This window comes from Hippoglossus stenolepis, chromosome 18 (genome assembly GCF_022539355.2).
Source record: "Hippoglossus stenolepis isolate QCI-W04-F060 chromosome 18, HSTE1.2, whole genome shotgun sequence".
NCBI classification, from domain to species: domain Eukaryota; kingdom Metazoa; phylum Chordata; class Actinopteri; order Pleuronectiformes; family Pleuronectidae; genus Hippoglossus; species Hippoglossus stenolepis.
Window position 1 is genome coordinate 14,207,928 of NC_061500.1, and position 26,639 is coordinate 14,234,566.

Below are 26,639 nucleotides of genomic sequence, written 5' to 3' on the forward strand. Positions count from 1 at the left end.
GGGTTCAGTATCTTGACCAAGGACACTTCTGTGAATTCTGGGATCAAATCGCAGACCTTCCAGTTAACCCTCTGTGCCTCCTGGGCAACAGGAGCCAAATAAGGTTTATTCTCATCCATTCAGCAAAGTGCATGTTTTTTTAAACAGCACGGATTTATCAAAGATTACCCCATCAACAGATGGTCATTCAAGTGCACTCACTTACACCCCCATCATTACTTAACACCCCTGCTTGTACATTATCATTTTTTTATTGGTCTTTCAGTTAAAAGTATTTCTAACGTCATGTTGAACATGAATTATCTACAGAATCAACTGTTCTCAAAGAGCATACATTAGCAGTTACAATAACAAAACAACACTCAATTAGGACATACATATTTTTTTATTCCAAAGATTTTAACCAAGCTTGGTGGCCAGTTCCTTGGCCTTTGCCTTCTCCAGCTTAGCAATACGGGCTGTGGACTTGGGGCCCATGATGCCGCCTCCCCAGTGACGACGGATCTGGAACAAAAGTTTGCATCGTTATACTCGTGCCATTTGGTTTGATGTGAATTATTGCTTTCACAGTTCAGTGAATAAATTATTCTTACCTCCTCGTATCTGTCATTGTAGTTGGTCTTGATGGCTTCCACAAGCTTGGCAAGTGCACCTTTATCCTCACTAGGAAAGAACAAAAAGGTCAACACTTATTTGCTGAGAGCACAGCAAGGAAGTAATGATTCAATGCAGATAAAAATTTATTACACAAAACTGTCATCCTTTCCTATTCTCTTATTTGCTCAGATTATCAAGGCTGAGGTTACTAAAGTACAATACTGTATTCAGCCTCAAAAGGGGGGTCAAAACTGAGTTTGGCATTTTTTAGGATGCACTACAGAAACTGCCCTATAAACACAGTAAAGAAACCATTTCATGTGAACAAATAGTATCTACAGTCTGAATTGTGTCATCAGCAAAGAAACTGGAAAATTCTACACAGCTTAGTTTACAAATCACTTGGTTACTCACGGGTTAGTCTGTGTGAAGGCAACTGAAGTGCATGTCTTTCTGTGCACCAGTCTGCCCAGTCTAGCCTTGCCCTTGATAATGCAGTATGGGACACCCATCTTGCGGCACAGAGCTGGGAGGAAGACGACGAGCTACAGAAGCAGGGGAACCAGAGAAAATGTTACATTTTAGATCACTTAAAAGTCTAAGCAAAATATTACTCAAAAATATGTTTTGTTTGTGGTCATTGCTCAGGGTTAAAAAGCTCGTAAGTTTTGATCAACAAAGAGGATTCAGTCGAAGAAATTCAGACATCATTGCAAGCGACCACTTTCTACACTTAAATGTAGCCAATACTAGCTCCACTGCTGCCTGAATACGTTACAACAAACTTACCTCAATTGGATCCACATCGTGGGCAATGATGACCAGCTGGGCCTTCTTGCTCTCCACCAGGGAGGTGACTGTGTTCACACCTGTTAAGGGGGAAATTCGTTTTAAATATAATTGGCCAGACAATCACACTGAGATTTATCATTTTGGCCAATGCTCAGGGTTAAAAAGCTCAAAACCATCATGAGTTTCAGGTGAAGAAATTCTAGTCATCACTGCATTCAGATCAAGGTCAATAGGCTGCTGCTCCTCTGTATATCTCACCTGCACGGACGACAGGGGGCCTCTTGGTGGGGGTATCTCCCTTTCCAGCAGCCTTCTGCTCAGCGCGGGCCAGCAGCCTCTGCCTCTTCTCCTGCTTGGTCTCTGGCCTGTACTTGTGGGCCAGCTTGAACAGCTGTGTGGCTGAGAAGAAACAAAGAACCAATGTTTCAATAAATAAAACCACATAATGTTCCTTGAAGTTCAGTCTAAAGAAGGTTAAAAGTATTCAAGTAGCTGCATCAGCGATCTTGGTGAATGGTCAGCACGACATCAGATAGCAAATATTCTTTACATCATTTGCAAAGCTACAATAGTACTTGAGTAGTGGTGAAATACTATATGGATTTTACAGGAGCAACATTTGATGGAAACCCTTACCGGTTTGACGGTCCAGAGCCTGGGTGAACTGGTTGATTGCTGGAGGAACCTTCAGACGCTTGTAGAGGATGGCGCGCTGCCTCTGAAGTCGGACGTAGCGAGGCCATTTCACAAAGCGTGTCAGATCACGCTTGGGCTGAATATCCTGGCCTGTGGTGACAGACAAAACACTGTTTAGTACCCGACATCAACCGAAGCAGGTTACTTTTAAATCTTAAGTGCATCAGCGATCTTGGTGGGTTGTCTACAGTGTAGTTAAGATAGCAAATATTGTCGTCATCATCTGCACCATATCGAGCCAAACGCTCTTGCAACTTTGGGGCCACTCACCGATGCCATAGTTCTTGGGCCTCTTCTCGAACAGGGGGTTGACAACTTTCTTGGCCTCGTGTTTCTTGGCCACCGAAGGGGCGGGTGCCACCTTCTTCCCCTTTGCCTTCTTTCCCTTAGGCTGCAGAGAAGAAAATAGAATTAGGAAAAATTAAGTATAATTGTCTAAAAAACGTTGAAGTCCTCCGTTTAAAATCCATGCTTACTACCCAAATCTGCAGCTAAAATGTATATACACCATTGTGGACGCATCTATTTAAGTCTATTAAAGCAAGGCAGCTTCCCGACACTCGTGGCCATTGTGATGTCAACGTGCATTTCACATTGATTCTGTTTGCACCAACTTCCAGCATGGCCAGACTGAACATGGAAGTTAGCTTCCTCCTTGATTACTCTTCGCTCAAACTATTTCCAAAGCCAACCCGGCATTTTAATCCTGTTAGTGCTGTAGCAGCAATAACTAAAAAACCCTGATCTAGTAGCACATACAGCTAAATGAATTAGCAATTGTAGCTTAAAAAAAATCTCCGTGCTAGTTAAGCTACACTGCTGGTGCATACGTGCCATACAAACGAAGTATCAGATGCAGCAGCAAGCTAAGCTGCCACCATTGAATTTACATTACACGTATACACAAATCTACTGTGATATGCAGGCAGATACCGAACAGCATTAGAACGTGGAGTAATCCGAGCTACGGCTGCCGGGTGAAATATATCCACAAGCATTAGCATCGCTCAGGCCCTCTCAACCAACACCACCCGGTAACTGAACCGGACACACAAACACAAGATGTCGATACAGGTCCTCCAATACTTCCTCTGGGTCAATACAACCACGTGTAAATACCATTACAGTTTAAAGACAAGTGAGAAACGTAAATGATCAAAGCGAGAACTAAAGAGATCGAATCCAGCGTGTTCACAAACCTTAGCATTAGCATCTCACTAGCAGCCATTGCGCTTCTCGTACCGGCTCCACTTGCGTCAGTCAATCCGAGTTTTTACCCAAAAATACCACAACACACACGCTAAATATCGACATGACAGTAACGAGCGGACTTCAGAGAATCCATGGATAGATGTCGCAGTGTGAGAACAGACATGTGAGCGAGGATGAAGACAGATAGAAAAAGAAAGGTTGCGTCTGAGAAGCGCAGCTGTGTACCCACCATGTCGGTTGAGGCAGAAAGGAAGTCCTAGGCATTCTGGGTAGGCTAAATACCGCGAGGCTTGCAGCGTGGTCACGTGTCCTCAGATCCACTGGAGTCACACTCATGGGACAAAAAAGATTTTACATTGCAAAATAAACCCACACGATTTATGTCATAAAATTAAGGGATTTTTAATTCAGCACCTTCCTAAGTTAGTTTTATTATTCGTGTTTTTTTTAAATTATTGTTATCTATAATGGTTTATTTTATTTTGATGATTTATAGTTGTTATCACATTATTATCATTCAGTTACAACGACTTATTGTCTTTATGTAATTTTCCTGTGTTGTGATGCCTAAACTTTCTATGTTTCCGTACTATTCAATGTTGAATAACGTTTTAAAAAGTTAAACATTGCCATCACCTTTTAAAATAATTGTCAATATTGTAAATATAAAGAACATTATAAAGCATACTACATATGTGTTTATTTACAACGTGTTGCAGAATCCCTCTCCTGGTGCTTATAGTGTGTTTTTTATAATTCATTTTGTTTCCTATTTTTATATTTTGTATATTTTTTATATTCATACATGCACAAATACACCACAGCAAATTCCTTGTATGTGTAAACCTGCTTGGCAATAAAACCCAATTCTGATTCACATTAATATAGCATTTAGGGCACATTACAATGCCATCGATGGAAAGAATATTTACTAAAGTATTTAGACACAATGATGCACTTTAAATGTCTATTTCATAATTTTGCATCACTACATTTATTTGGCATTTGTAGTTACTTTTCAATATATTAAATGCTTACAAATACCAATGCAAAAAATGCATAATTAAATATAAAATATATAATTTAGTTAAACAAATGGTTCCCATTTTTTTTGGACTGTCACACATCAGCTGTTCAAGGACCAAACAGGTAAAATATCCAACACTTAAATGAAAACAGATGTGTGTATCAGAACTTTGGTGTTTCTTCCTTTCTCGCTCATTAATCATCTCACAACTTTCCTGACGTGGAGGTAAACTATCAAACTGCATGAAATAGATACAACAGCTACAACAGTGAAATGTGGTTTACAAATGAATACATCTGTATCAACAGTCTTATGATGTCACGTGAGTACAAAATAATAATAATAATCACTCAAAGTAACAAGAAGTTTGTAATTTTACTTCAGTAAAATAAGAAAAATGTAAACAGATGACTTTAACTTGTAATGGAGTATTTTTCCAATGCGGCACTTTTACTTAATTAAAGATCTGAGGGTCTGAATAATTCTTGGCATACTGCATTTATAGTTATACGTTGTATGTACTGTAATGTCCTGTTATCATCTACACAGTAAATTAATTGTAATACACTTTTATACACTCGTATTTTAATCTATTTTAAACATCTATTGTTCAATTAATTTCTCAGAGTCTTACTTCCAATGGTTTTTATATTTAATTTTAAAAAGTAATCTCCGTTTGCTCAATGTTTTTCTGGTGTTTGTTACACATAAATAATTTATTTGTAATATAGTCATCAAATATTTCTGCAAATATATCCTGTCTCTTATGGTAACAGAGACTTATGGTAACTGTTGTTATACGTCTGTTGCATTTAATATAGTTCGCCACACTTAAAGCACTAGGGACCGATTTGAACGATGCACAATAAAGCGTCACTTCCGTAAACATCTTTCCATCAGGACATCCATTATTACACTGTAATCTATCTATCTATCTATCTATCTATCTATCTATCTATCTATCTATCTATCTATCTATCTATCTATCTATCTATCTATCTATCTATCTAACTAACTTTCTATCTATCTATCTATCTATCTAACTTTCTATCTATCTATCTATCTATCTATCTATCTATCTATCTATCTATCTATCTATCTATCTATCTATCTATCTGTACGTAGCACTTTATAAACAGATGTATAATCACTAAGATTGATTTCTCCCTTGGCTCTGTTATTGGTAGTGGGCTGGATTTGTGACGCTGACGTTCGTTTCTCCTCCTCCTTCTTCCAGCCTTGCGTCGTGCCGTGCCGTGCCGTGCTGCTGTGGATGGGAGGGGGGAGTTGTTTGGGGATGCTGGGCCGGAGCTGTCGCGTTCTCTCTCGGCTCAGCTCGTCGGTTCCTCGCTAGCATCCGATCCGCGGCCGGGCATTGCTCGTGTGGCGGCGGAATGAGGAGCTTGCGGTGATCGCTGCTCGTTTTCGGTAAACACGGGTCGCTCCCGGCGGCTGCTGACATCGAACACACCGTGAGGCCTTTCCCTCTGCAGAGCTGTCACAGTCTGTGTGTGGGTACTGTGTTGTGCTGCTGCCGTGGGAAAGATGAACGATGTATGCCATCTTCATGTTGTGAGCTAGAGATGAAGGGCATGAGGTGTCTCGTTCATTTGTGTTGACATCACGAGGTTAGCATTAGCTACAACACCTTGACTCCTAGAGTTACTACAGCATTGTTATTACTGCCCTGTCACATTAGCAGAGAGTGAATAGCTATGGCTGAGCAAGACATTTGTCCCCACCTGGACTCCATAGGGGAGGTAACCAAAGAGGACCTGCTCCAGAAATCCAAGGTGGGTTTTCATTCATTTACAGTAAACACAATAATGCACAATGTCACACACCCACAGTGCAGGTCATCAGCTGTGTGTGTCATGGCCCCAGGTAAAGCTGCAATATGACTGATACAGCAGCCACACAAAATTAATAGCAAGCATGTTAGATGGAGAGTACGTTAAGATGTTTTTGTTTATGCAACTAAAGCGTTAAGCATCCTGGTTTGTGTGTGTGTGTGTGTGTGTGTGTGCACTTTTAATAACATGTTCTATTCTTATCTGCTCATGTTCTCTTTCTATTGCTGCAGGGGACCTGCCAGTCGTGTGGAGCAGGTGGCCCGAACCTGTGGGCCTGTCTGCAGGTAACGTCAAGTCTCACATCCAAGAATTATATCAAGAAACTCACAGATCTGGAATCCACGCATCTCAAAACCATTTACATTGTCTCAGCTACTCATTGGTGGTAGTTGCAGGTTTCCCGTCCTATTTGTTACCTACAACAGCTGGAAAAGAATACCCTCCTATAAGAATATTTAAAATCCACTAGATCTGGATTTTCATTTTGATCCGAACCAAAAAGTACACACTCACCGACATCACCAACCCGTTTAATATATCGGAATATTTCCATCAAGATTCACAGATCGTTTCTTTGAGAAATCCAACAAAATTTTGAGGAAAAACAAAACAAAACAAATGTAAAATAAAAAAATGAAATAAGTCCTGGATCTTCCCTCTGATCCACAAATGCAGATGAAAACATAACCTCCTTGGCGGAGTTAACTTCTGCTGCACCATTACCAAAACATTTCAGATAGGGGGGCCAGGTGGATGCTTAATAATTAATAACGATGAAGGAAGTAGATTTTATTATTATTATTATTATTTTTTTTTAAAGATGCCAATTCATATAGATAGACAGATAGAGGAAATAATTCAAAAGCCATGACATTCTGATTCTAATATGTTTTTCCTCTGCAGAATGATTGCCCTTACGTTGGTTGTGGAGAGTCCTACTCTGATCACAGCACCCTGCACGCACAGGTAAAGAACACCTGTGCCGCTGGTCAATATGGCAAAGTACTAACACCAGAAGATTCGGCTGTATGATCTGTATGTGCGTGTTTCCTTCAGGCTAAACGGCACAATCTGACGGTGAACCTGACCACGTTCAGAATCTGGTGTTACGTTTGTGAGCGGGAGGTGTTTCTGGAGCACAGGCCTGCCCTGGTGCCAGTCCCCGCTGCTCCCCACCACTGCAAAGCCACGGAGCAGGTACGACTCCCACAAGGTCACATCACCTCATTTGATTTCTGTCCCTGCTCTAGTGGCGCTATTTCATATTCACACTACCTGTTTTTTTTTTTACTCACCTTCATAATTATAGTATCTTTTTAATCGTTTTCCCAGGAAGCCGCTCCTCAGCCAGTAGGTCACCCACTGAAAGCCGTTCCGATCGCTGTGGCAGAAGACGAAGGTTCGGAGTCAGAGGAGGATGAGCTGAAACCTAGAGGTACAGCAAATCTCTTGTCAGCATTTCTTCCCCCTAAACAATAGTCTACTTCTTTAGGTCATAGCTGCCATATGTAATAGATACATTCATTTGAATAGCCACCACATTGGTATCTTTTAATCCAGATCACAAGTCATATTTATACTTTGGTGTCCCCCCCCCTAGAATCTGGGGTTAACATCTAACTGCTTAACACTTTTGCCATTGCTGTTGTTCGTAGGCTTGACAGGAATGAAAAACATTGGAAACTCTTGCTACATGAATGCAGCTCTCCAGGCCCTGTCCAACTGGTGAGGTCACTTCCTCTCATTACCACGGATGTATGTCTCCTTTTCTATGTTTCTATTCATACATGTTTTCCTTCTGTTCCCTCGCCAGTCCTCCTCTCACTCAGTTCTTCCTGGACTGCAGTGGACTGGTCCGCACCGACAAGAAGCCTGCTCTCTGTAAGAGCTACCAGAAACTCATCTCAGAGCTCTGGCATAAAAAACGGTAACAGTCACGTTCTTTTCAAAGTGGCAGAAACAACAGCTATCCACTGAGACTATTATCTGTCAATCAACCATTCACATGAAATGATCTGTAATATACCGTCTCTCATGGCTGCTTCGCTCTCAGGCCCAGCTATGTAGTCCCCACCAGTCTGTCTCATGGCATCAAACTCGTAAACCCCATGTTTCGTGGTTACGCTCAGCAGGTAGGGGCAAGCACCCAGCAGGTAACTACACCTGGTCACACTCAACATCTTAACACTGTCTCGTCTTTTGTTTTTAAACTGTGAACCCTTTTAACCTAAAATGACTGAAATGTTGGTTCTTGTCACCAAAAGGTTCGACTTGAGTTGTTTACTTGTTTGCATGTTTTAAGGGGTGGCTGAATCTGTTTGGTTTAATTTTACGATTGTTTTTTTTAATTTTTTAATTTCAAGAACCAGAAAAAAAAGTTATTGATGTTTTTTTTTCTCTCTGTTGAATTAAGGATAGACAAAGTCCTATTTGTTCCGTAATAATGATATTACAACACTATGCAAAGCCTCTTACAGATAGTGTTGGAAAAACAATTGAATCTTTAATGAAAACTCGGACAGTAACACTGAGTGATTCATAGAAATGATAGCAGCCATTAAAGAGAGTGCAGTCAGTGCAAGCTGTAACTAGTTCATTCACTTTCTATGTTATTAACAAGTCAGGGATGTAATTGTAAAGATAAAACAAGGCTGTTGCTTTGGATGTTCTTATTGTTAATTCATCAGAGAGCTACACTTAATGTTATCATTCCTAAGTGCACAAATGCACACTAAGGTCTGCGTACTGTATTATCAGGAATTCTAGAGGGTTTGAGCCTTTTGTGGTTCTAGAAATGTTTATCAGCCGTGTGGAGCCCTGTGTGAATATTTCCTCTTATAGCATAAATTACTTATGGATAGTGCTATTATGGATATTTACATTGGTATATTAAAAATATTTTAATAGTAAATGAGGCCTCTATAGATAAATAGTATAGGAAAAAATGAATGACCTCAGTATTTGGACAAATATAGATTAAAAGGTGTCTTAAGATATCCACTGACTTCTTGCACTGACAATTTTATCAATGTTATTGCGGGATTACAGGTCAAAATGTTCCCATGTTCTTTCCACAAGTACTTTCCATGATATATCACTGATATTGGCTTAATCCTTTGTCACAATGGTTTGAACCAGTGTGCTTAAAGCGCATGAAACAAGCCCCAGAGTCGAGCTTTAAAACGACCAACTAAAATGTGTACTAACAGTATTTAAGCCCTTAAAAGTGTATCTCTTGAAAATGTTTACTTTAGTATTATTTTTCGCATATTTCTATTTCAATCTTCCTGTTATGAGATCAAGTTTACAGACATTTATCTGTAACTTATTCCTATTCTCTGCTAAACTCCTGTCTCTGTGTATGTAGCCATGTTATACATCCTCCTGTTGACTTAATGTCCTGTGCTTGTCTTGCTGCAGGACACTCAAGAGTTCCTGCGCTGTCTGATGGACCAGCTACACGAGGAGCTGAAGGAGCCTCTGACGGAGTGCAGCATGAGTGGCGAAGAAGGCGACGGGGAGGACAGAAGAGACGGCGACCGCTCCCCGTCGGAGGATGACTTCCTGTCTTGCGACTCTGGCTCCAGCAGCGACCGGGGGGAGGGAGGAGGCAACGGTGACGGTGAGCTGCTCGTGCAGGATGTGTGCGACGGGGTCAGGTTGCCGGTGGCTGGCGTCAGTCCCGGCGGGGTCATCTCGGAGAAGGAGAGGCTGAAGGAGCGAAGAGTGTCCGGCTCGTCCCTCCGTGGAGGCTCGCAAGAGATGGACGAGGACGCTGATGTGGATACAGCGGCTGTGGAGGAGGTTCCTGCGACGGGGGAGGAAGAGGGGACGCCAACACCAACGCCAAACGCTGAGGTTCAAAACCAAGAAAACAACCAGACATTAAATACGCCGCAAGTGCAAGCCCAGAGCAGCAACACCTCAGGTATAAGAATCCGATTATGTACAAACTAAACTTTACAAAGCCGCTCTCACATTTGAGTTGAGGATATTATACATTATATTCATGTGACACCTTTTGTAGAGCCAGACAATGAAGCATCCATGGCCCAGCCACAGTCCACTCCCTGCAGTCCTGTGCGGACACTTCAGGAGCTGCACACCAAACTGCCCTCAAGTCCACCTCGCTCCAGCCCGCTCCGCTCTGCAGGACCACTGTACTCGTTCAAAAAAGGTGAGGAAACGTCCTGGGGTTTGATAGACAAACCTCTGCTTTGAATATCCACATGGATATATGTACACAGTGCCATATGTGAGTTGCTGTGATAAACATATTGGCAGCCGTGAGAGACTTTTGAGAGTCAAGGCACCAAATGTGATCCACCTTTCACGTTGTCTCTTCAACGTCGCAGTTTTGGACTCTGCGGATGGATTGTCTTCAAATTACACACGAGAGTTTATGATTACCAGACCGTATAACTATGATAATGATAATGTGGCATCTTTCACAACACAAGGTGCTTTACAAGTTAAAAATGAAGCGTTGTGGTCAAACAATTTGGAAGAAAGCAATTTGTAGAACATTAGAGCACAAAAGAAAGAGTAAAAATGTTTGAGATGATACAAGAGTGAAAATAACATAAACATTATAAAGTGATTAAAACTGCCAGTAAGATTAGAGCTTAGATAAGAAGTTAATAATTATTATGAATAATAAGTTGAAGGTGAATTCAGAAGATAAGTAGTTTCCTATCACATAGTAATAATATACACAGTCTTTTTGTTGCTTGCCTTTGTTTTAAGCACTTTGTCAGCTGGTCCCAGTCAAATAATGTCAACCTTACTAAGTCCGCCCCTCCCTGCTGTGACGGGTCTTCCAGCTCAGCTGCTGCTCAGTGCCAGGAAGAAGAAACAGTCCCACTATCGCAGTGTGATCTCCGACATCTTCGATGGCTCTATCCTCAGTCTGGTCCAGTGTTTAACCTGTGACAGGGTGAGCTGTGCTTCACATGTTTAAACACCAGGGGAAGCTACTCCCATCTTTGGTCAGACACCACAGTATATTACTTCTGCTATGTATCTGGTGGGGACAAAACTATGCCATGTGTAATTATGCAGTACTTAGTACATGATTTTAGTGATTAAAAAGAATGAGTTAAATTTAATTTAATTGTTTCTTTTACATATATGTATTGTTTCTATTAGGACATGCTGTGTAAACCACATCTCTGAATGTGTGACAGGTGTCTAACACAGTGGAAACCTTCCAAGACTTGTCCTTACCTATTCCTGGTAAAGAGGATTTGGCCAAACTCCACTCGTCCATCCACCAAAACCTTCCAGTCAAGACGGGGGTGTGTCCCGACACCTATGGCTCGCAGGGCTGGATCACCTACATCATGGACTCCATACGACGGTCAGTGGAGCACGTTTAGCCGATGCAGGCGTGCATGTCCCCTTAAATTGAAATTGTTTACAAATTGCACCACATTATTTACATTTGTAAATATCAGTTTTGTTCATTGCAGATCCAGTTAATTATTACCTGAGAAATTTGGTGAAAACATCAAAAAACACTCCCTATCACGCAATGTCAAAGAAATAAAAATAAAAAAAATCCTTGATCCGCACCAAACTTTAATGGACTCTCTCCAGACCCATACTGGATCTTTCCAACATGTTTTGTGGTAATTGTCCAGTTGTTTTTGCGTAATCTAGCTCAATAACAAAGAAATAGATTCAAACGCAGCCTCCTTGGTGAAGGTAATTAACATGGTGATGTTGTGCATTAGTCTGACGCTGTATGATTTATACTTTCTACTTTGTCTGCAGGGTTCTGACAAGTGGAATCTTGACTTAGTATTAATAAGACTGTGTGAGGTGGTGGAGAACACACTTAGAGGCACAAGAGCTGCCACGTGTGATGCTCCACAGATGATGCATGCAAGGGCTTGTAGATCTGTCCTTGATTTGCTTGCAGCACTTAGATATGACGTCAGATATGTTTTTTTTTATAAACCACCCTTCAATCTGATCAGGACTTGATCTGGACCCTGAGTTTTGAAGTGTGCTGAAGCAGCATGGTGCATACTTGTACTTGAGCTGTCTGAGCGTAGTCCCTTCACCTTCCTTAGAATAAATTGGCAACCTTGCTGCTCTTTACCAGCCTGCAGGACGTCTGAGACTCGGGCCAGGACTGATTGCTCTGAGTAGACGGAGCAGGGCTTTGAAGTGATTGATCCAGTGCTTCCAGACAAGATTTGAGTGCTGAGTCATCAGACGACCCAACAGGAGTGATGTTGCATTTTCAAACACTGTAGAGGGTTTTGATAGTAGAGTAAAAATCAAGCAGGTTATGTCTTCTTCAGTGTTTCTTTGTTATTTTGCAGGATTACGCAAAAACAACTGCACTGATTTCCATGAAATGTTGTGCAGGGATGGGACATCACCCAAGAAAGATGTTGGAAATGTTAAAATGCTGGAGCGGATCCAGGAATGTCGAGATAGTGCGTTAGCCCTGGTGGAGGTGCCATACCTTTAATGATGGGTATCTCCGGAAAAAATCTATTCGTTTGCACATACCTGGACAATGTCTTCTTCTTTTATCGTCATAGATAGCAGGAGGCACGCAGAGACAAGCTTTGGCTTTGGCATGAGACATTTTATCATATTCCAGCAGTTCCCAGGAATCAAATATGAAAAGCTTCATCACAACAGTGTTTCCCTCTGTGAGTTCAGTGGTTTCTGAGGCACTGCAGTATTCTGGGCCTCCAGATTATGAGGAGCAAATGACAAGTAGTTTGCATATTGCCTCCGTGGAAGTAGCAGTGTCAGTGCTGCAGTTCCTCAGCTCCTGGGTAATGTGGGCAGTTAATAAACATGATGTTTAATGTCCGTCCTGGACTTTAGTGCTGCTCTTCTTTATACTCTTTAGTCTGATCTCTTGTAGTAGATACTTCTCCAAAGGGGGAGAAAGAAAAAAAGCTTTACAACAACCACTGTATATCCCCACATCCCCTCCCATACCATCCCACCCACAGTCCCAACATCCCAGATTGATAATAAATGAAAATAACTAAATGAAATAAATGTTATTATTATTATACATCTGAAATAAGAAAACAAGATTACATGATAAATAATAATAAGATCATAATAATAATAATAACAATAATAATAATAATAATAATAGTAAAGCTGTTCTACTCACACATTTTATATCAATAATGAAATTAATAGAGAACTAGAATGGGACTCAGTAGAGTGTACACCTCTGCCAAGGCCCAACAGTCTCCTTATGAAACCACATTTATATTCACTGGATCTGTATTTTTATTTGGATCTGCCTCAAATCTCACACACTAATAAATATCAGCCTCCTTTTCATCAAGATCCATGAATTACTCTCTGAGGAATCAACAAAAATGTTACTTATGCCCAATCTCACACAATGTTAGTAGAAAGTGAAAGAAAGATTCCTGGATCTGCCTTCTGATCAGGATCTGCTCCAAAATCTAATGTGTTCTTCCTTAGGTCATGCTCCACCACTCCACACGATTCCATGGAAATCTGTTCAGTATTTTTTTCGTAATCCTGCTGACAATCAAACAAATGCAGACAAGAAAAATAAAATAAAAATAACCTCCTGTTAGACTGTTTCTTTGTGCCCTTGAGCTAGATGTTTTGGTTTCAAACCCACAACTTCACTCTGGTTCGGTCCTAGTTATCCCATCAGCCTTATCGGTCCAGGCAACATGACATATTAATTATTACATAATGCTGACCCATAAGAAGGTCATATTGTCAGTATGATGGCTGTCATGATACACAGTGAGGACGTCCTGGGGCTGTATATTTATATACGTTACATGTGTTTGTATTTGAACAGGTTTGTAGTCTCGTGTATCCCCACTTGGTTCTGGGGGCCCATGGTGACACTAGAGGACTGCCTCGCTGCCTTCTTTGCTGCAGATGAACTCAAAGGTAAACATCAATGTAAACATGCTATTCTACAATAATGTATGATTTGGAGGAAAGTGTCAGAATTAACATTACCATTCGTTATTTTCTCAGGGGACAACATGTACAGCTGTGAGAGGTGTAAAAAGTGAGTGTGTGTGGTAAAACCCACGTTGAGACCTTAACAACAAGGGTATTTTTCATTTACATTCATTTACATGGTTTGCTGTTTTCCACAGGTTGAGAAACGGTGTCAAATATTGCAAAGTGCTGCGACTTCCAGAGGTAGGATATTTAGTTTTTCTTCATCTCATCAAATCTCTCTCTCGTTTTGAAGTCGGCCCCACAAAGAGTTCCTGACTGTTTTTGTTCCTGCATTATTTTTGTTTCCGTTTGTAGATCCTGTGCATTCACCTGAAACGCTTCCGGCACGAGGTCATGTATTCGTTCAAGATAAACAGCCACGTGTCGTTCCCATTGGAGGGCCTCGACATGCAACCCTTCCTGGCTAAAGAGAGTCCATCTCAAGTCACCACTTACGATCTGCTGTCAGTCATTTGTCACCACGGCACGGCAGGAAGTACGCGTAGCTTTCTTTACCACAGATAAAGCATCTAGGCTTAACATATGCTTGATCTTAATCCGTTTGGTTTTATCTGTGCGGGGTCTTTCTTAACACTTCTCCTCTCTTGCCCGTTTTCTGCAGGTGGACACTACATAGCTTACTGTCAGAATGTGATTAATGGACAGTGGTATGAGTTCGACGATCAGTATGTAACAGAGGTCCATGAGACGGTGGTGCAGAATGCAGAGGCCTATGTGCTGTTCTACAGGTGAGCATTGGGAGACCCTGTGATTAGAGCCCTGGTAATAACATCTCTCCTGAGTGATCTGATGACAACTAGTCAGCACTAAGTCCAGGTCTGAACGCACCCAATGCGTCCTGAGATCCGATCCGGTCTGGGACACATGTGGCCATATTTAAAAGACGGCCTACTCAGCTGACGTCCTCTGACCTGCTACAGTTTAAACATATTTTTAAGCTTCTCAGTGTCCATATATTGATTTGTTTGTTGCCACTGCCACAATAGCAACACTGTTCAACACATACACCATAATGGCTGATACTTTTTCTTTCTTCATGGCAGCGGCATTCATTAATCCGCTCTACCTCTTTCTCTCTCTCTCTCTTTTTTGTGCCAACACATGCACACACTATCTGTGTGTCAATTCAGAGGACGCATCCTTTGAAGGACCTGGTCTACGCAGTCCACATCGGCTACAGCCTTGATTGGCAGCGTAGACCGCGTCGGCTGAACCGAAATGAGTTGGTCTGGTCTTCTTATTGCGTTACCAGTTTGCCCCGCCCTTACAGCCATTGCCTAGCAACAGAGCTATGAATGAGAAAGTTATTTGGTTGATTAAAAAGGCTGAAAAAATGTTTTTACAACCTGTGAACTGTTAGCTGCTCGGTTGAGTACTTACATTTAGAAAATACATTCTTTAGACTTTTTCACCTCACTTACTACCGCCATTACCATGTTGAAAAACAGTCACTGAAGCACAACGAATCATGGGGCAGGTTGGGCCGGTAAGGTTCCACCCGGTGGAGCCTCCGATGCGGGGAAGGACACGTTTGTCGACCGCGTTTGAAGGAGCCTTCGAGGATGCATTTTAATGCTGGTGTGAACAGAGCACTTGTGATCGGATCTCTCAGGACGGATGTTAAAACCAGGTCTGAATGGGGCCCATGAGACGTTTATCCTGAATCTACTCTGACTGACTTTTTTCTCTCGACACGTGCAGGAAGAGCAGCGAGGAGTCGGTGAGAGAGCGGCAGAAGGTGGTGGCTCTGGCCAACATGAAGGAGCCCAGCCTGCTGCAGTTTTACATCTCCAGAGAATGGCTCAACAAGTTCAACACCTTCGCAGAACCAGGCCCCATCAGCAACCACACATTTCTCTGTCAGCATGGGGGTGAGCGGCATGTTGTGTCTATTTCTTTAAGATCTTTTCTGTCATCCTAATCCTGCCTTAACACACTGATAAGACAGGATTACAGTGCATGTTTATTAAACGCCACTGCTTTTTACTTATAAACTTCAGCTCTGTGAAAACAGTTCGGCGGATGTTTGTCAAGTCTGAGAAAACAACTGACAATCATGTTTTTTTTGGCTTAGAGAACACAGAAATGACAAACGACCAGAAAGCAAGTACGATAAATCAATTACTCACAATAACAGTAATTATGTTACTTGACAGGTTACCCAGTTGCAAAAGAAATAGGTCACATTACTCGTTCTACTTTCTGGGTCACAGAAAAGAAAACAAGACGCTGTTTGTTTTAACAAGCCTCCACTTTGCCATAAGGAAGCATTTACTTTCAGCCTCGTCACACTTCCCGCCTGTGTGCTAAGCTAACAGGTCCTGCAGCAGTCTGTCTCCTGTAGGAGTGGAAACTGGTTTAATATCCCACACAAATTACTATTCACATTTTATTTTGACTAAGTAAAGTTTAAATTAAGCTTTTACATCTTTGAAGGGTTTGTAACTGCGCTGTAGTTGTGACCGACGTGTTCTCAGTTTTTGGACTTTAGATGTTGGCAGATATTTCCTTTTTATTATGGTCTGAGCAAAGAATAGTCCGAGGACCCTGAGGACTTAGTTGCTCATTTCAGTTTTTGTCTTTCTATGCATTTCACGGGCCTTAAAGGGATAGTTCACCCAAAAATGAAAATTCACTCATTATCTACTCAACACTATGCCGATGGAGGGGTGGGTGAGCCCCGACATTCAAATCCGACTCAAAGCAAAGCATTCTGGGTCTCTCCTTTACGTCCCAGTAAGACAGATAACAATGTCAACCCCAAACTGTTGAGTTAACAGTGTTCTGGAATAAGTAAAGCCAGGCATAAACTGTGTGATTTGAGCCTGACTTTGACGCAATTTTTGAGTCGCACAACTCATTTTAGAGTCTAACTGATTTGTGTGGTTTCTTGTCCAACGTCGTGCAGTGTCGGTCACACTGGACTCAGGATGCAGAGTCCGGCTCAAATTCAAGTTCAGTTTACAAAAGTCAGTCCAAGAGAAAGCAGAGGAAGATCAGAGGTCATACTCGTTGGAAATGTACTAAACAAAGTGCTGGAACATTGAACTCATAAGACAAACTGACAGAACTGCAGAGAAACTCAGAGACTAAAAGAGGAGGAGACAACGAGACCCAAGTGAGACACATCAGAGCAGGTCCGTGTCATCAGGAGGATCAGGAAGTGAAGTGACCTGACCTGATACGAGACGAGATGTGATTTTCAAAATTAAACAGGAAACAAGGAAACATGCAGAATGGTCTGTATTTATATAATTGGTCTATGTTCTGTATTTATAAAGCACTTTTCTAGTCTTGATGACCACTCAAAGCGCTTCACAGTGCAGTACAGTTCAGTTCCATTCAGTATCTTGCCCAAGGACACTTTGGCATGCAGATGGGGAAGACTGGGATCGGACTGCTGATCAATACAGCTCATCCTTTGAGAGTGGTAGGGGGAGCTGGAGCCAGTTGAAATTGGCCTAGAGGCGGGGTACACCCTGGACAGGTCGCCAGCTTATCTCAGGGCCAATCTGTCTATAGTTCGTCCCCCAACTTCACGGAAGTCTAATACATAGTCTAATACTGTAATAAAAATGCAGTTATTTAACCCTATTGGCTAGAGACAAGCATAATATTCATGTGAAGTCGACTTGCTGATCAGTATCAGTTACTGAATACTTAATTCATTTCTTTGTCAGGTGATAAATTGCAAGCTTTCAAAACAATTCCAAAACAAGACAGAGCCTTTTTACGCGCGCCAATGCCTGAAGGTTCGATGCATATGATAACATTGTGCAGGAAAAGGTGCAGCGTCAACATCTAGGCTGCCAAAATAAAGAAGGAGAAGAAGATGTTAACGCGTTCAACTAGGTATCATGTTTCCATCACAGGAAGCCAGAGCCGCAGCCGGAGCAGATAAATCCTGTGTCCTCTGCAGAGTCATTTGGCCTGGGAGTGAATGCCGATTGTGTCCATTCCCATTTAGGACTAAAAAATGGTGTTAGTGGATTTGTTGACCAGTGGAAAAGGAGTGTAAGTCGCCCACAGTCCCAGAGATCGTGCACAGATGGACATTTTTTAAGGGAAATTTCTGGCTTCTCTTGACGTTTCAGCTTCCAGGACAGATAATTCTTGTTCTCAACCCGAAAAAACAAAGCACTCATCTGTGTTATTCCCTCAATAATCTAAACCAAACTACCTCACTGGTTGTTTCTATTGGATTCGCACGATTATTGGCTTGTTTTTATGTCTTGACTGGAAAAGAAAACCATCATTGCTTTATTGCTTTTGTAAGTTACAGACCATCACTGTTTAACAAGACAGCCGGGACGAGGGAGGGGATTTTGTGTTGGAGGAATAAAAATGCACTGTTGGCGTGAGCGTTCTCTCTGGTCTCCATTTACAGACCAGGAAAAAGGTCGTAGATTCATCCTTTAACTCTGAACATATTTTTTCTCTGTCCAGGGATCCCTCCTAATAAATACAACTACATTGACGACCTGGTTGTGATAGTTCCTCAGAATGTGTGGGAGTACCTTTACAACAGGTAAATCTTGCAGCATGCTACCATTTTAGTGAACAACAAAATGCACGAAGGAATTTGTTTGAGAGTTGTACATACATTTCGATAAAGTGAAACTAAAAACCAAACTATATATATTTGTCAGCTAAATAATGTTTAAACTGCAACTGTTATTTACCCGTCTCTTATTCTAAAATGTTATTTTTCCTGAAACTAGTGTGTTTTATATGAGATTCATAATTTTATATTTGACTTGATTGCATTTGTTTAATGCTTTAAAGTTGTTTTGAAATGGTTTTACCCACTTGGACACAAGTTCCCCAGTGGTCAAATACTTGAATACTCCAAAATGCTTGGTGTGAAAAAACTTTTATATCTTTTGGGAATTTAAAGATGAGATATCAGTTAATGAGGCTTTAAATCAATCCAAACTTTTAAATTGAAGCTTATAAATCTGACTCTTTACAATATGTCGTGAAGACCAGTAAGATTTGTCACCTGGAAAACAACCAAGTTGGAGCGTACAAAATGTCAAAAAGAATAGATGGTCTATTTCAATCTGATTGATATGATAATCGTTTTATCACAGCTGCAGACATATGTAACAGTATTATAATATGTTTAAAACTTTGTCTTTAAAAGAACACGCTGCAAACTGAGTTTATGTATCTTTACCACAAAGTTACTGACGAAACATTGATTAGAAATCGTCAAAATGAAGAGAAAACAATGGTTTTACAGGGTTCAGATCTGGTTTTAAGATCCGTCCTGAGTGATCAGATTACAAGTTGTCAGTGCCAGGTTCAGGTCTGAACACACCTGAATGTGTCCCGAGATCTGATCACTCAGACCATATTCTGAGGTTGTCTGGGTTTCATGCGGCCACATTCTTTTTGCTGTGTGAAGGCCAATGTTTCCTGGGCCACATATGAAGTACCGCCCACTCAGCTGACGCCCTCTGACCTGCCACGGTTTAAACACATTCTCAGTGTCCATACGTCGATTTGTCTGTAGCCACAATAACAACACTGACCAACTAATAATGACTCACAATTTTCTAACCGTAGTCAAATCTTTCTTCATTGTAGATCTGCAGCCCATTGATTCATTCAGCCCCTCCCGTCTCAGCTCGCTCTCTTTCTCACCCTCTGTCTATCTCTTCCTCGTGCAGACACACACACACACACACACACATTGTCATCGGATAAACTCAGACTGGATTAAATCATTTGCTGTTGGCAAACACCAATGAAACACGCGATTATGTGCACGTAGAGCGAGGAAGTGAGATCCCATTACAAGTGGTCACAGGAGACACATTCAGGAGGCATTTTAATACCAGGTCTGAACAGACGAACTTAACACTGTCGACTTGTGATCGAATCTCTCAGCACTGACGTTAATACAAAGGCTCGAACAGGGCCAGATTTTCAGTTGAGCGTTGTTTGATTTTCATTGGGTGCTTACTCTCACGCTTTATTCATTTGAGTCAAGCTGTCTGTTGTCGAGCCTTTCTGCTAAATGTTTGTGTGTGTGTTTGTGTGTGTGTGTGTGCAGTTTTGGAGGCGGCCCTGCAGTCAACCACCTGTACATGTGTGCCATCTGCCAGGTGGAGATCGAAGCTCTGGCTAAACGCAGAAAAATGGAAATCGACACCTTCATCAAGGTGACGGCTTGTATTCTTTTTTTAACCTATGCGCAAATATGTCAGTATACTTTGTTTTGGGTGTTGAATGAGCAGTTTTCACTGTTTGCCTGCAGCTGAACAAAGAGTTCCAGGCCGAAGAGGCTCCGTCAGTGATCCTGTGTATCAGCATGCAGTGGTTTCGAGAGTGGGAGGGCTTTGTGAAGGGCAAAGACAATGGTATGATCCTGCAGCTACACACATTTAGGTTGTTTATCTTTTGTTGGTACAACACATTTGACATGATTTTTTTTGGTTTCAGAGGCGCCTGGTCCCATCGACAACAGTAAAATCGGCGTCATGAAGAGCGGACACATACAACTAAAGCAAGGTAAACATCAGCATCGGTCGCGGAGGCTGTAAAGGTGGAAACGTAGAAAAACAGGTGGTTCTTTAAATGTTTTTAACATGTTTTTCTCTCCTCAGGTGCAGACTATGGTCAGATCTCAGAGGAGACGTGGCAGTACTTGTTGGGTATTTATGGCGGCGGCCCTGAGATCGCGGTGAGACAGACGGTGGCCCCTGCCGACCCCGACAGCCTCCACGGCGAGAGGAAAATCGAGGCAGAGACCAGAGCACTTTGAGATATAAAGAGAGGTTGGAACCTTTTCTTAAATGGGCAACACTGCAGTCAGTGCTTTAACCCCCCCTGCATACACACAGACCTGCACACAATCACATGTTTTAATGTACTTTGGGTAATGTGTAACATTTTACTGGAAGCGGTGGTCCTGGAGCTTGTAGCCCGTCCTGGAACCTGCATCATTTCCACCCACTTTGCTAAAGTCAGCTGCATGAGCTCAGAAATTCCTCTCTGGCCTGCAGAGAGCGCGATATCTACACGATCTGGCCAAGAATAATAGAGGAGGAATATCCAGTTAATAAACAGCTGTAAATTCAATCTTGACTGTGCGAGCTGAGGGCACATGAAAGGTCTGCTTTGTTCTCAACCTGTTTCTCAACTTTTACTTATCCCCAGGTCTTCTGATTCCACGTTTCACTCCTGCCCTCACAAGACGCTGAGGAATTTGCACCTTGGTGAAGAAGCCTTGCTGTGAGCACTTTGTAAATGTAGCAACATATTACGCCGAGTCTGTGTCGCAGGGAGGTGATGAAGGCACTTAACTATCACATAGTTTATTTATTGGACAACTCTGATCCTCGATGTTAAAAAGGTGTAGTAATAATCGTATCAGCATCCCTGGCTGTGTGTGGTAGCTATGGTGTTTCAGTGGCTGCTGTATAGCGACTCTAGGTGTCATATACTGCTCAGCTGGCGGTGGTGGGCCGACAGCCGCTGGCATCGTGAGCCAGAACGACGAGGAGGACAGAACTGCAGCGTGATGTTTGGTTTTCATGACTTCTCCTCTAGTCGTCGGAAGCAACAACAACCAGTAGACGTTAACAAGCTTTATGTTGTTTGCCTGTTTACTAGTTGCATAGGAACGTGAGAGATATTGCATAAATCATACTCTTGCACCTCCAACCTTAAGTAGACAAACACTGAGCCCTCAGGAATGAAAGACTTCTGTTTGTTTCAGCCAGTGAAATGACCAGATTAATGGACTCTTAAAGGTAAAATACCACAGTGGGTTTGTTTGCATGTATGGAGTCTAAAAACACACATTTAGGGTCATTTATAATTGAACAGCTTCAAAATACATGCAACTGAGAACTCCTCTTTTTGGACCAGTAAGGATATTTCACTGACACCAGTTGTTTGGCGGGACAATGACAAATTTAAGTGTTCAAAAGTATGGAAATATTGACTATTTCTATTCAGTTTATATCAGTACTATACAGAAATCAAACTTAGCAACATGTAGATATCGTTTTCGAGTAGAGAAATACCAAATTTATTAAAAGACTGATTTAAGACAGAGAGATTGCAGAAAGAAAATGATGTATCTGGTGCAATAACGAAGGAGCATTAAGAGAATGTCTATAACAGGCTTCTCTGATAGGGAGTTGACACAGGGAGGTTGTAGGATTTATTGCGGCGTGAATAACATTATTAGAGGATATAAATCCAAATTGACCAGGAATGCAGTGTCCATTTAAACCAAGAGGGGGCAGTATTAAGAGATGAGATGAGAGAAATAATCTCACAAAATAATTAGCACAACATGCACAAACTCATACCTGTAAAAGCGGTGAGGTCATTTATGGTACTATTTTGTTTTTGTCAAATATATTTATTTATTGTTGAAAATATATTGTTTTCAGTTCATCAGACGAATGAAGCTGTTTCCTGTGGAAGGGGGTTGTTTACTAGAAGGCATTTGCTTCGTAAAATATTTATGCGTCTCCAATTTCTCATTGCTGAGTATTCCATGTAAAAATACACCTGTTTTCACTGTGTAACACTCCATGGTTTCCTTATTCAAGATTCTGTTGTAAAGACACGTCCATCCAAAGAGCAAGTGAAGAAACACGAGGATCCCCAAATCACAGAGCTCAGTTTCGAGAAAATCTTATACCTTGTTTGTTTCTTATGTTATGTATATAATTTAATCACAAACCCATCAGACACAGGTGTGTTGTACATTTTTACATAATTTGCGACAGTTCTAACCTCTGCCAACAGTTACTGGCAGCAACTATGTTTTACTCTGAAATATCAAGAAAAACACATTGGGTAGATTGTCTAATCAGTGCGAGATTACATTCGAACTGGAGTAAAATCTTTAGGAGAAATTCTGAGTCAGTCCAAGTCAAGTTAAATAAACCTCGTCCTCCACTGTCTCACTGTAGATAAATCACATGCTTGCCTTGTGACCCGTGGAAAATAAAATCCATCAATCATGTAGTCAGATAAAACTTTGCCTTTCCATGTTCCATATGTACTTATGAATAAGCACCAATTTTGAAAGCTAAAAACTAAAACAAAACCTCTAGAAGTCAGAGATCCACTTGGACAAATGCTGCTATTCACATATTACCAGTCGAAACTAACACAAGACTATTTAATATACACAAGTGAAAATGGGTAAAAACCTACAGTTTTCAATACGATATAACTAAATATGAGAACGCACATTGTACAGAACAGTACTTTAGCTGCCATGCAGTATTCACGTGACACAGTGGTCAATACATTTCACTTTTTATCTACTGATTTTGTTGCAGAATTAGAAGAATTAAATCTGAAATATAGACATGAAAATTATAACTTGAATTTGAAAGAATATGATCAAGTCAAAACTGATGATCTGCAGTACAGTCACTCTGCCTTGGAACACAGTGCCTTCAAGCCCTTCCACACCCACAATGCACCTGCACAGGTCTTGGTGACCTCATGAATTCCCTGCATAGCTCTGCTCAGCTTCAGCCTGAGCGTGGGTCAGCCACATAAAGTGAAAACATCTGTTTGTGTTCGGAGGCCTCAGTAAATCTTCATCCACCTTCACACAAGAAAGTACAGAAGTGCATTGCATTCACAAAAGAAATTAAAAAGTTTCTCATAATTGTGGGTTAGCGAGTCAAGTTATGACTAAACTATCTCGTAATTATTAGGAAAGATGTCATACATTTCCAAACTCGTAATTTTAATAAATCAGTGGGACAGGAGTTGGCTTCATTGTGAATCATCTGGTTTTACGATGTCTTCAGTATCAGAGAAATTCAATGGTAGCTGTGTGTACATCCAGTGTAAAACATAAGGAAGCAAATTGCTATTTAATCTTGTTTTCATCAAAAAACATAACTATTAATTAAATTCTGACCCATTTCTCTTAATTACGAGACCAGTTTCTTGTAATTTTGGAATCTTTTCTTGTAATTTTGGGGGGGGCACTCCTGTCATCTTTGGATGTTTATTCGCTGTCGCACAAAGAATCAGATAAGATACTCAATGCCGGTATCATGTTTGGTAAATCTGAAGCTGGAGCCAGGAGCCAGTTAACCGAGCACAGCGAGTGTAAACAGGAAAACTGCAAACCTGGTTCTGTCCAAAACTGAGAGACCTATTATTGTTTCTATCTGTATAAAAACCAAAGTGTTGAAACTATTTGAAAGAGTCGTGCTAGATGTTTCCCTTTGTTTACAGCATTTATGCTAAGCTAACCAACTTCAGTTCCACAATTACTATACATGTGAAAGAAGTACTGATCTTCTCATCTAACCCTGCAGGAAACTATAGAAGAGACTACTAATCTTTTTAAAATATTGGGTATATATCTGCCATTGCCAATAAGCTCTCTTTGGAGCCCCACCTATGCTAGGGACCAAAACTTTGTCACAAACTGGACAAAAAATACCTTATTCCCATGGGCCTTAAAAGCCCCACGATCTATGTTGTTTAAATGTAATTTATCACCTGTAGTAATTTGATTTTCTGCAATTTTGTTTGGGAATATTCACCAATAAAGCACAATATTTTTTGACATGTAAGATCCATTTGTTGCTCAGTGGATTATATTTGCCCCGTGGCCCCAGGAGGGTAAATCAATCCATACTAGGGCTGAAAATCTAAATATTCTCTCCTGAATACATTTTTGTCCCTTAATTTATAACCTTATATTTGTGTTTATGGCCTCAGTAAATCTTCATTCACCTTCACTCAAGAAAGTACAGAAGTGCATTGCATTCGCAAAAGAAATTTCAAAGTGTCTCATAATGTGGGTTAGTAAGTCAAGCTGTGACTAAACTATCTCGTAATTATTCGGAAAGATGTCATGTTTCCAAACTCGTAATTTTAAGAAATCAGTTAGCAGGAGTTGGCTTCAGGACTTGTGAATCATCTGGTTTTACGATATCTTCAGTATAAACCAGATAAGGATCATTACCAGAAGCTACTTAAAAGAACATCCCTGTGGCAATATATCCAAGCAGGTGTGAACCAAAATACTTGAGGTGCTTTAATTTTCCACTGCAGATATTTTGACTTGTCATAGCAGAAAAAGCACAGGTGTGACGAACACCAGTAACAATCCAAATACTAAATTAGACTGTCAGCTGAATTAAAATGGTTCAGCTGGGCTCTAAAACCAGAACGCCTAGACGGAAGGCAGCAGGTTTTTTTTTACTGTATTAAACAACACTGACATATATCACCATTCAAGTTATACATCCAGCTGTTACAGAGCAACATTACCATTTGGAGTCGTGGCCAAATGGCAAATTTGGGTCCGACATTACCGCTCTTTTAGCTCTGTTTTTGGTCTCCACCAACTCCGTAAGAGAAATATAATGCTATGAGAGTGATGAGAATGAAGCTCATTGAAGCTGCGGGTAAATTTATATTCAGGTGACAATTGTGTTCATCCCTCGAAGCGACCCCTTTCAGATTATACCTTCTTTTCAACTATTATAAAAACATTGATTAGACCCGCTTTGAGTTTAAAGCTGACGGCTGTGTTGCAGCCCAGCTAGCGTTAATCTGGCCGGCAGAGCGAACGTTCGGATCCTCTCCCAGACATCTCAGGTGAAAAACTTTGAATACACAGATGTCACAGAACAACCACAAGTCTGTGGTTGAGCCTCAGACAGTCTGAATTACCGAGGACCAAAATACTTGAAGAGATGATTGGAAAGCCGCTTGATTAATATTGTTCATTTCTCCTTAAAATGTCCAGCTGTGACATGTCAAACATCTGTCCATGTTGTGTTTGTCAATGTGTCCGAAGAACAATTCATTAATTTTCATAACAGAAAATATTTATTTGTCTTAAGTTTTATCTTTTTTCTTTCCCCACATGTCCAAACTATATCTACAATGATAATATTAATACTGTGGGTATATGTGTGCGACGGGGAGATACCTTCTGTGAGACTATGTGCAATGAAAAAGAAAATACTAATCTTTGTGCAATCTTCGCCCTGTCATCAGAGATACTGGACAGCTATCAACAGAGCTGACAGTAAAACCCGGGGCAACGCAGCTTATTATGTTGCAGTGTTACGAAGTGTCGAGTGGTAATTACTTTTCCCCACCTGTGAGTGTGTTTACTTGTGTTACGACACGTAGCTATGCGTGTGGGATTTCCATTTCGCTGGAAGGTACAGGAATTTCTGTGGTTGGACAGAGTGGAATCAGGCCTGCACACAGCACAACAGGGTTTCACTGGCTCATGTTTTCATCCTCACAGTGTGTGTGGTAGTTGTGGTCATGATATCGGTGATGCTTTGAAACAACATGGGATTTAAGTGGTTGACCTCAATTCAATGGGATGTCTTAATGTCTGTGTAACTGATGTAATTAATCATGACTGGTTAAATGATTAAAATTGCCTGATCTTTGACTTGGAAGTTATTTTTTCTGAACTA

At 41.1% G+C, this 26,639-nt stretch overlaps 2 protein-coding genes and 4 non-coding genes across 7 annotated transcripts; 1 reads left to right on the plus strand and 5 right to left on the minus strand.

Annotated features, from left to right (window-relative positions):
• Positions 1 to 366: 366 nt before the first annotated feature.
• rpl7a (ribosomal protein L7a) lies at positions 367 to 5,786 on the minus strand. Its single transcript, XM_047344548.1, has 8 exons — positions 5,535 to 5,786; positions 2,356 to 2,503; positions 2,026 to 2,175; positions 1,648 to 1,788; positions 1,387 to 1,466; positions 1,012 to 1,142; positions 594 to 663; positions 367 to 504 (listed from the first exon to the last, which is right to left on the minus strand). The coding sequence occupies exons 1-8, from the start codon at positions 5,784 to 5,786 to the stop codon at positions 400 to 402; spliced, it is 1,077 nt and encodes a 358-aa protein (XP_047200504.1). The 3' UTR covers positions 367 to 399.
• On the minus strand, positions 1,237 to 1,313 carry LOC118098223. Its single transcript, XR_004694131.1, has one exon. It is a non-coding gene; the product is annotated as a small nucleolar RNA SNORD36 (small nucleolar RNA).
• Positions 1,536 to 1,604, minus strand: LOC118098229. Its single transcript, XR_004694137.1, has one exon. It is a non-coding gene; the product is annotated as a small nucleolar RNA SNORD36 (small nucleolar RNA).
• On the minus strand, positions 1,883 to 1,949 carry LOC118098230. The gene has a single exon (XR_004694138.1). It is a non-coding gene; the product is annotated as a small nucleolar RNA SNORD24 (small nucleolar RNA).
• Positions 2,245 to 2,313, minus strand: LOC118098231. The gene has a single exon (XR_004694139.1). It is a non-coding gene; the product is annotated as a small nucleolar RNA SNORD24 (small nucleolar RNA).
• On the plus strand, positions 5,579 to 26,614 carry usp20 (ubiquitin specific peptidase 20). 2 transcript variants are annotated; one of them, XM_035184825.2, is made up of 24 exons: positions 5,579 to 6,117; positions 6,408 to 6,461; positions 7,081 to 7,143; positions 7,234 to 7,374; positions 7,510 to 7,612; positions 7,833 to 7,902; positions 7,991 to 8,104; positions 8,231 to 8,330; positions 9,598 to 10,105; positions 10,205 to 10,354; positions 11,001 to 11,113; positions 11,364 to 11,536; positions 14,009 to 14,103; positions 14,194 to 14,227; positions 14,319 to 14,364; positions 14,479 to 14,659; positions 14,786 to 14,912; positions 15,886 to 16,055; positions 18,631 to 18,712; positions 20,246 to 20,354; positions 20,450 to 20,552; positions 20,635 to 20,703; positions 20,799 to 20,969; positions 21,352 to 26,614. In XM_035184825.2, the coding sequence occupies exons 1-23, from the start codon at positions 6,040 to 6,042 to the stop codon at positions 20,954 to 20,956; spliced, it is 2,841 nt and encodes a 946-aa protein (XP_035040716.1). In that variant the 5' UTR covers positions 5,579 to 6,039; the 3' UTR covers positions 20,957 to 20,969; positions 21,352 to 26,614. The 2 variants fall into 2 exon arrangements, with proteins under 2 accessions (XP_035040716.1, XP_035040717.1); XM_035184826.2 differs by having other exon boundaries at positions 8,231 to 8,309.
• The last annotated feature ends 25 nt before the right edge of the window (positions 26,615 to 26,639 follow it).

Coding starts and splice junctions, on each gene's coding strand:
- rpl7a (XM_047344548.1), bottom strand. CDS start 5,786: ATGTCAGCAGCCGCCGGGAGCGACCCGTGTTTACCGAAAACGAGCAGC. Junction 2,504..5,534: donor AAGGAGGAGGAGAAACGAAC/GTCAGCGTCACA, acceptor TATACTTAATTT/TTCCTAATTCTATTTTCTTC. Junction 2,176..2,355: donor GCCCAAGAACTATGGCATCG/GTGAGTGGCCCC, acceptor CTGTCACCACAG/GCCAGGATATTCAGCCCAAG.
- usp20 (XM_035184825.2), top strand. CDS start 6,040: ATGGCTGAGCAAGACATTTGTCCCCACCTGGACTCCATAGGGGAGGTA. Junction 11,114..11,363: donor AGTGTTTAACCTGTGACAGG/GTGAGCTGTGCT, acceptor AATGTGTGACAG/GTGTCTAACACAGTGGAAAC. Junction 14,660..14,785: donor TCACCACGGCACGGCAGGAA/GTACGCGTAGCT, acceptor CGTTTTCTGCAG/GTGGACACTACATAGCTTAC.